General features: G+C 32.1%; 1 protein-coding gene across 1 annotated transcript; it reads left to right on the top strand.

Moving 5' to 3' along the window:
• The first annotated feature begins 5,238 nt into the window (after positions 1-5,238).
• LOC127083059 (probable WRKY transcription factor 62) lies at positions 5,239-8,211 on the top strand. The gene is made up of 3 exons (XM_051023290.1): positions 5,239-5,709; positions 7,523-7,627; positions 7,715-8,211. Exons 1-3 carry the CDS (start codon positions 5,327-5,329, stop codon positions 8,133-8,135), a joined length of 909 nt encoding a protein of 302 aa, XP_050879247.1. The 5' UTR covers positions 5,239-5,326; the 3' UTR covers positions 8,136-8,211.
• The last annotated feature ends 1,500 nt before the right edge of the window (positions 8,212-9,711 follow it).

The raw sequence follows: 9,711 nt of genomic DNA, 5'->3' as shown, positions 1-9,711 counted from the left end.
TATGGATTCAAGTTACACTTGACACATGAATCTAAACAAAGACTTGTTAGAGGAACTATGTGATCAAGATGATGGATATGTATTGCTTGGAAACAATAAAACTTGCAAGATTGCATGTGTTGGATCTGTGAGATTTAAGCTCCATGATGAGTCAATAAGGTTGTTGACTAAAGTCAGGTATATACCTGATTTAAAGAGAAATTTGATTTCTCTTGGTGAATTCGACAAGAAAGAATATAATTTTCAAGGAGAGAAAAGTATTCTAAAAGTCATGAAGGGGTCGAAGGAAGTCTTAAAAGGCATGAAGAAACAAGGCTTGTATACCCTTAAGGCTGAAGTTGTCAGTGACTCTGCAGATGTTGCATCCACGAAATCTTTATCGAAGACATAAATTTGGAACATGAGATTGGGCCATGTCAGTGAAAGGGGTCTAGTTGAATTGGGGAAAAAATCTACTTGGTGGAGATAAAGTCGAAAAGCTGAAGTTTTGTGAATCCTGTGCACTTGGAAAATCTTACAGAGTGAAGTTCAATAAAGGCAAACAAAGAACACATATTTCCCTTAATTACATCCATGTTGGTCTTTAGGGGCCTGCAAGGTGTCCATCACATTTAGGAACAATGTATTTTCTATCCATAGTTGATGATTAATCTAGAAAGTTATGGGTATTCATCCATAAGACTAAAGATGAAACTTTTGAGAACTTCCAAAGTTAGAAGACTTTAGTCAAAAATTAGTCTGGTAGAAAGGTCAAGAGGTTGAGAACCGACAATGGTCTTAAGTTTTGCAATGAGGCATTCGAAAGTTTTTGTGCAGCCTCTAGTATTGCAAGACACATAACTACCGTAGGTACTCCCCAACAAAATGGTCTGGATGAAAGGTTTAATCGAACCATTTTGGAAAGAGTTAAATACATGTTGACTAGTGCTAGGTTAAAGAAGGTGTTTTGGGCAGAGGTTGTTTTGACACCAACATATCTAATAAACAGATGTCTTTCGACTATGTTAGATATGAAAACACCTGAAGAAGTTTGGTCGAGACACCCACCAGATCTCGATAAACTTAGAGTATTTGACTGCATAACCTATGATCACATTAGGCAAGACAAGGTCGAACCTAGAGCTATGTGATGTATGTTCATGGGATACCCCGAAGGAGTCAAAGCTTATAGGTTATGATGCCTAGAGCCAGGTCACATGAGGTGTATCACCAGTCGAGATATAGTTTTCAATGAAGCCGAGATAGCTTTCAAGAAAACTGATGACGTTAATCGAAGTGCACAAATATTTGAAGAAGAGCTGAAACATGAAGAGATTCCTATTGAGGTGGAGCATGTTGATGCAAAATTACGTATCCTAGATCAAGTCGAAGAAGAAGCACAAGATGATGAAGATATTGAGGAAGTTGAGGAAACTATCGATGACTACCTGTTGGCAAGAGATATAATGAGAAGAGTCATCAAGCCACCTCAAAGACTTAGGTATGCAGATCTCATAGCTTATGCCTTAGTCTCTGCAAGTGAAGTTCTAGATGAAGAACCTAGAGACTATAAGAAAGTTATGAGGATTTGAAATAAGATTGAATGACTGAAGGCCATGGATGATGAAATGAAGTCTCTTCATGATAATGACACTTGGGAGCTGATCAAGAAACCTGCTGGAGCCAAGTTAGTCAGCTGTAAGTGGATTTTCAAAGTTAAGGAAGGAGTCGATGGAGTGACGTCCAAGAGATACAAGGTAAGATTGGTCGCAAGGGGTTTCACTCAGAAAGAAGGTGTCCACTTTAATGATGTGTTTTCTCCTGTTGTGAAGCACATGTCCTTTCGAGTGTTACTTGCCATGATGGCACAGTTCGACCTAGAATTGGAACAAATGGATGTGAAGACTGCTTTCTTGTGTGGAGATCTATATGAAACAATCCTGATGACGCAACCTAAAGGGTATGCAGAAAAGGGAAAGGAAGATCATGCGTGCAAGTTGAATATATCTTTATATGGATTAAAACAATCTCCTCGATAGTGGAATAGGAGATTCAACAAGTTCATAACACACATAGGTTTCATTAGAAGTCAGTTCGACCACTGTGTTTTTATAACATAATTTTTATTATTGACAATATCTTTTTTTTTTTTTTGAGTTTTTCAAAATTTTTATGTCATTTTATAACATAATTTTTATATGTGTGTAAGCTGAGTAGATCTTTATATGTAATTTTATAACAACTTTTATTATTGACAATATCTTTTTATTTTTTGAGTTTTTCAAAATTTCTACCGGAGATTTTGTAATTTATACCGACAATTTACTCGTAAGTGTTGTTTTTCATGAAATTTCCGCATATATACTAAATATTTTTTTATAAGGTATCAAATATTTAGTAAAACATGCTTTTTTTAACGACTTTTTTTAAATAAAAGTTGCCGATATTAAAATTATGGATTTATATGGGGGATTTAGAAATGTCAGGTAAAATCTAAAATTTTGCTTGCATTTTTATCGATAATTTAGAAATATGTGGTATGCCTGTTTGTATTTTTACCGACAATTTTGAAATTGTCGGTAAAATGCATATATGCATACTTCATATTTATAAATTGCTTGTATAAACATATATAGAAATATTTATTTTTTAGAATTGTTGGTATATGCAGGGTGTGACCAAAAAGTTTAAAAAATCTGGTAAGTCAATTTTTGAAAAATATATATATATTTTTTTGTTTGCAATGAAGAGATGAGAAAAAGACGACAAAATTTTCAAGATTGAGCGAGAGAGTAGAAAGATCTGCTTGAGGCGAGGAAATCACGAATGACAGTTGCATACTAGGGCGGGTATACTAGAATGAACAATAAGATTGATTTGCGGTCGGATTTTCGTCAGATTCGTGTAAAGTAAGAAGATATTCCGAATACTGCATTTGGAACGAGATATGGTCACTATGAGTATTTTGTGATGTTGTTTGGTGTGTCTCAATGCGCCTGGAGTGTTCATGGAATATATGAATAGAATATTCCATCCGTACTTAGATCAAGTTGTTGTGTTCATTGATAATTTGTTGTTGTTGTGTCACAAGATAATGATACTCTTGGTCTTATCCACCATCTCGGTCTTCTCTACTTTACTTAGGCATGCAGACATCGATTTCTCACCCTTCAAAGCATCAATACACTTATCTTGAATCAAACTTGCTTGCATATTTACTTTCCACAATCCAAAATCGTTGTCGGAAAATTTCTCAATCTCCCATTTACACATGATATATCACTTGTAAACAATACCCATTTTTCCTACGTGGGCGCTACTTTTTATGAAATTGATAACATAATTAAAACCCTTTCAAAAGAAATTATTCAAAATTCAATCACATCAAAAAATTTGATGTGTGGGACAAAGAACAATGACAAGCAAACAAATGACCTTCAACAATAATAACCTTTAATGTAATAAAAATGTGAATTAACTTGGCAGAAGAAGATAAAAGAAGGCGAGAAACACAAAAAGTTTGTTTACCGAGTTCATTCAAATAACCTATGTTTGGGGGAGAGAGCAACTCTCCAATTCATTATACTACAAAAGTTGTTACAAGAAATTACAAATGAGTTACAAGCAAATATCCTTCCAAGTTCTCAAGAACAAACCCTATTTTCAACCCAAGTATTTCCCAACTACTCCAACTCTCAATATAGAAATAACACAAACCCAAGTTGTTTAGAAGTAATGTCTGATCCTTTTAGATAACTTTAAAAGTTTTCCCTAAACTCTAAATCCTTATTTCTCCATTTACGTCTAAAACTCTTAAGATTGTCAGCCTAAACGATAATAGAAGAGATACATATTTGTAATTGTTAAAACTCAACAGATCCATAACAAAATCCAAAACACAACCCATTTACAAATAATTTGTGATTTGTGAGTAGGGATGTTGGATTTCATTTTTCACATCATTGAGGGTGTTCACTTGAGAGTAACTTTTAGTCTATGTCCATTTCCACCCAGGAAAATCATCTCCATCCATTTTGATTTCTAATCAATATCAATTATACACCTATCGATATTTTTCATATCTTCATTTATATATTGATCATTGTTATTTAGCATATTACCGTTATAGAGTTCTTCAATATTATCACCATCATCAAGCCTGCTAGCAAACTCTATAACACATGGTCTTAAATTTTGGAGGGTTTCAAAATTTAAAAAACTCAATTTTTTTTACATTAATATTAGAAAATATAAAAAAAATATTTTTTTTAAAAATTAAATAAATAAAAAAAATATTATGATAAAAATCTAATACATTAAAAAAAATAGATCAAATTATACTTAATTTTTTTTATTGATATATAATTATATTTTTGATGTGTCATTTTTAATTATTATAATTGTATTATTTTATTTTAAATTTTGGTTAATTTTTAAATTAGAATTGGACCTCGAGTTTGATTGGATCGTTCCTCGACATCATCAATCATATTTGAGAATAGATTCATTGAAACACAACTTAACATGAGCACAAGAATTGGGTATGTCAAGTGCTCTATAACACCAACACTTCTAAAAAATAACGTGTTTATGTTAGTGTCGGACACCGACATTTACACCAATACTATGATTATCTTTAATTTATATATATTTTAAATTATTATCGACGTCGCCGCGTTGGTGTCGGTATCATGTTTGAGATATGCTTATTGATCAAGTGTTGAAGTTTTACGAAAGAAAAACATAAAAAAGAATTGAAAATAATAATAAAGAGATGGTCTAGTGAAACTACTTGGTTCCTCCAAACTCGGCATTTCTTTTGTAGTCAAAGTATATTAGAAATAGTTTGGTGTGGTCGGATTTAATTATGTGACAACCAACAACAATTGACATAATCATAAAAATGGCTTTTAAAGGTAAAATCCAAAATAACCAAATAGGGAAAGAATATTAAATTAAGAATGAATTACCAATCTAGCATTTGTCCGTGCATGCATATATACATATATCCTAAATTACCCTTAACTAATCTCAATAAACAAAGAAAACACGTGGGCGGCTTCAATAGTATCCTCGCAGGAATCAAAGGGTATTATTGTCTTCTACATACAATCATCAAATTGTGTTGTCAGCAACATGATGTTAGCATGCTGAGGTCACAACTTTGGTCAGTGTGAAATGAACATGTTCGAGGAACTTTTCTGAATCAATATAGTACTTCCAAATGGAACAAATTTTAAACTTGCAAGTTGGAAAGAACCAAGTTGAATAAAAGGATGTGTCACTCTTTCTAATTTCTCTCATATCCAAAATATTAAACTAGTTACTTTACACTCCCAAAAAGTTAATGGAAAATGTTGTTTGGCTTTCTACAAATGGCAAAAAGGCAATAGAAGAAGAGCTTATAAGAGGACATGATATGGCAAATCAATTACTTGAAGTACTAACTTTTGATGATAAGTCAAATATTAGTATTAGGGAAGTCAAAGGGTCAAACTCACAATCATTATCAACCTTAATAGCCGGAGATCTTGTTCGAAAGATACTCAAATCATTGACAAATACTCTTTTGCTTTTGAACAACAATAAAGAGTTCAATGATGTTCCTGTATCAGGTAGAGATGTTTCTATCTCAAATAGTTATCACAAGATGGAGGTTGATTTGGATGGAGCTTACAAGAAACTCAAGATCCTCAACACCAAACAACAAAAAGGGTCGAACAAGAGAAAGTAAGAATCATGATCTTTAATCCATGTCTTATACTAAATTCCTTTGAGTATTTCAATTGTTTCAAAGTTTTCTATGGATTTAGATCCTTTCAAATTCGAATTCACCACTTTTTTCCACCTAGGTTTTTAGATATAAGCTATTAGGAAAAACTCAAGTTTTACATTAAATAAAAATAAAGCCAGATAAATATTTGTATAGATAGACATCCTTCATTATGAAAATTGATTTTATGTTGATAGTTAGATGAAAACTCTAACTCTATCATGGCAATTTGAGAAAGTTTGGTCTCCTCCACCTTTAAACAAAATTTCCGTTCCATTTTTTTTATAGAAAGTTCAACTTGTAAATTTTCTCATTTATTTTGATTTTCAAAAAAAAAAAGAAATTGATTCTAAATTTCTTTGTTAAGTTTAGGGTTCAAATAAATGTTTTATGTTCTGATTAGGGTTTTAATTTTTCAAAGATCCTTTATGCCGCATTTTGTATTGCTCACCATTTTTTAATAGTTCTTGCTCTTGTTTATGTTATGTTGGAGTTTTGATTCTTGATTTTGTTTGAGATTCAAATCAAACTTTGTACAATCCTTCGCCTTATTACTGCTATTGATACTCACGCTTTAGATTGATATTTTTATTTATTTAAAACTTGGTGTTTATTTTCGATGAGAATTAGATTTATGGATGGAACAGTGAGATTTAGAATTAGATCGACGGATTTTTCTCATCAATGATAGAGTTAAACTTTAATTATATTATGATATCATAATTTATCTATTAGGCCATGGGTTAGTTACTATTTAGATTTACACATCAAATTCAATAAATTATTAGGCCTGATAAAATATACTCAGAATATCCTAAATTTTACGTTGATTAGAGATAGAGTTAAATAATATTTTTTATATAGAGGGATACCCCTTATTATACAGACCGATTTTATAAGATTGAATTAATCATAACTCACATACGTGCATCAAGTCCAATATAGTATCACCCTCAAATATTGTTCAAACCATCAAACATTTATGTGTACCAAACTCGATAGTATTGGCTGTAAGAGGGTGTTTTGAGAAAAATTTAATTCTAAGTTAGTTAAAGATATAACCTTTATATAAAGTCACACTTTTTACCATACAAACTTACTATGTAACCTAAATTTGTTCAAAACTCTAATTCTTTCATTGACACTTTTTTTTTTCTTTCAATTTTTTGGGTTTGAATGAAATGTTTTTCACAACCCTAAGAGTTGATTTAATGATGAAGACTTAAGTCTTTAGAATATACTTCTCTCACGGTCTCAATTTCGAAGTCCTATTAAATACTAATAATTTTTTGTTAGGTCGGTTCATACAAAATTTTATTTTAACATTTCTTGATTAGTTGGTCACAAGTCCCGAATAGTTAAGATTAAAAAAAATTAAGATGCTTTTCATTCTTTACCACTAATACATATGCTGGCATTACGTTTTAAAGTTTAGGGCAGAAAGTTTATTTATATATATATATATATATATATATATATATATATATATATATATATATATATATATATATATATGTATCATTTTGTTGTGGAATATATGTCTGTATCCTTAAAAACGAATTTATGAATAAAATATAATATCTGATGCCCTCAAGCATCCTTTTAATCTGGAACACATTACAGCTAGACTTCCAGACATATATGCTCATCACTACATACTTAAATGGAATAACAGAAATTAATATTATCTATTAATAATTTATATATACTTTTCTTATTGACTAATATATCATATGATTTTGAATAAAAACTTATTGATTGATATTTTAGGTCAATTTCAGCAACTTGGGAAAAGACCACCCCAATATTGATTGATGATGGTCATACATGGAGAAAGTATGGACAAAAAAGGATAACAAAAGCCAAATACTATAGGTATATCATATGTTCATCAATTTCATATAGTTTCCATATCGATTTACATGGCTGAAATTTATTACATAAATGATAATATATATGCAGAAGCTACTATAGATGCACACACATGAACGATCAACACTGTGAAGCAATGAAACATGTTCAAAGAACTCAAGAGAATCCTCCATTGTACACTACTACATATTATGGTTATCACACTTGCAAAAGCAATTTGGAACCAATTTTGTCCTCTGATGACTCTTCTGTACTGCTTAGTTTCGATAACAACGTTCTGATTAAACAAGAATACCAGCTTCCACCACCTTTGCCATTGCCATTGCCACCACTTGTTGCTTCAATAAAAGAGGATCCCTTGAAAGAGATTCATCCGAATCAATTGTTCTTATCAGAGAACATCCTGTCATGTAACTTTGAAGTTTATTTCGATAATGTGAAACATACCACTATGCTGTTATCTCCTGAATCATTTGAATTTGAGAATGTTTATGATCAGTTTGGATTTTGATGGCTATGGATATGTTCGTGTGCAATTATTTTTTGCGGTTTGGCGTTGGAGAGTGATCATTATGTGTAAATTGAAGAGCAGGTAAATATTGAAATGTCGACAAAATTAAAAGATATAGATGATTAAAATTATACAAAGTTAAAGGAATTTAAAATATGGAAAACATATTTAGTGTTTAACAATTAACTTTAAACAAAAGAGAGTGTGTTATAGATAGGGTTAACTATGTTTAAAATCCCTCTAAAGTTAGATGTTTTTATTTTTAGTTTATACTTTTTTTTAAAGAATCTTTCTTCTAATATTTGTCGTTTATACTTTTGGTTTCTGACGTTAGGTCGGTCTAATGGAAGGTGATGTGACAGTACTGATAGATATTTTTTTATTATATTGACATTTTTTGAAATTGCCAGGTAGATTTACTTGGAATGAAAATACGTTACATTGTGAGGATTATAAACCTCCTGAAACAAACCTAGAATTAAAACAAAAATATACCTTCATAAGGGTCACTACGCCAAAAATGACTTTTAACAGCGCATCTTAGACAACGCTTTTAAAAGAAAGCGCTGTCTAAGGTTAAAATTAAAAACAAACACGGAAAATGTTCCAAGAAAATAATAAAAGCGCTGTCTAAGGGGGGGGTCTTAGACAGCGCTTTCTAAAAGCGCTGTCTAAGACCCCCCCTTAGACAGCGCTTTTAGAAAGCGCTTATAAATATAGACTTTAGACAGCGCTTTTGGTAAAGTGCTGTCTAAAGTCTTTAAATTAAAAAAAAAATTAAAAAAAAAATTAAAACCAAAAGCGCTGTCTAAGGGGGGGTTTAGAAAGCGCTTTTGGAAAGCGCTGTCTTAGGCATACCTTAGAAAGCGCTTTCCACAAAAGCGCTGTCTAAGGTCTTATTAAAATAAAATTTCAGGATTCTATTTTCGTTCTCAGTCTTTTTGTTTTCCCTCTTCTTCACTCACCTCTCAGACACCCAAAACACGACATCCCCATTTTCCTTCAACTTTCGAAAACCCTATTTTCCGCCTTCGAGGGTCCCTCCGCCGTCACCCAAACAAGCGACCGCCGCACTCGCCTCTCACCTCCGAACCTCCACCGTTTCCGCCACCGCACTCCTCATCTCAACAATCTCAACCGTGCCGATATTCCCAAAATTTTTTGTGTGTACTGTATTCTTGATTTTTTGTGTGTACTGTATTCTTGATTGAGTAAGATACTGGACACAATTACACTGTTCCTGTTTTACCTGCAATGTTCCATTGCTTACTGTATCATTTAATATCATTATATATTGTTCAGGCCAACGCCAAGGCAAAGTTTGACGAAACTGTTGAAGCACATATAAAACCGGGCATCGATTCCAAGCGAACAGAACTGGTATGTTTCAAGATACTTCTTTTTCTTTTTTATTGTTTTTCTTGTGTTTGTGTGTTTTTTCTGAGCTAGGGTGATTCTATGAGTACCATGTAAATTTTAAAGCGCATATTCAATGAACAGAACTGGTGTGTTTGACTTGTGGACTTAAGTTCTTTAGGTTTGGCATATTCAATGAACTACATCCTATCTTCATTGA

Source organism: Lathyrus oleraceus, chromosome 5, assembly GCF_024323335.1.
Source record: "Lathyrus oleraceus cultivar Zhongwan6 chromosome 5, CAAS_Psat_ZW6_1.0, whole genome shotgun sequence".
Classification (NCBI taxonomy): Eukaryota; Viridiplantae; Streptophyta; class Magnoliopsida; order Fabales; family Fabaceae; genus Lathyrus; species Lathyrus oleraceus.
The sequence above is the reverse complement of the archived record's forward strand: the minus strand, read 5'-3'. Positions and strand labels throughout refer to the sequence as shown.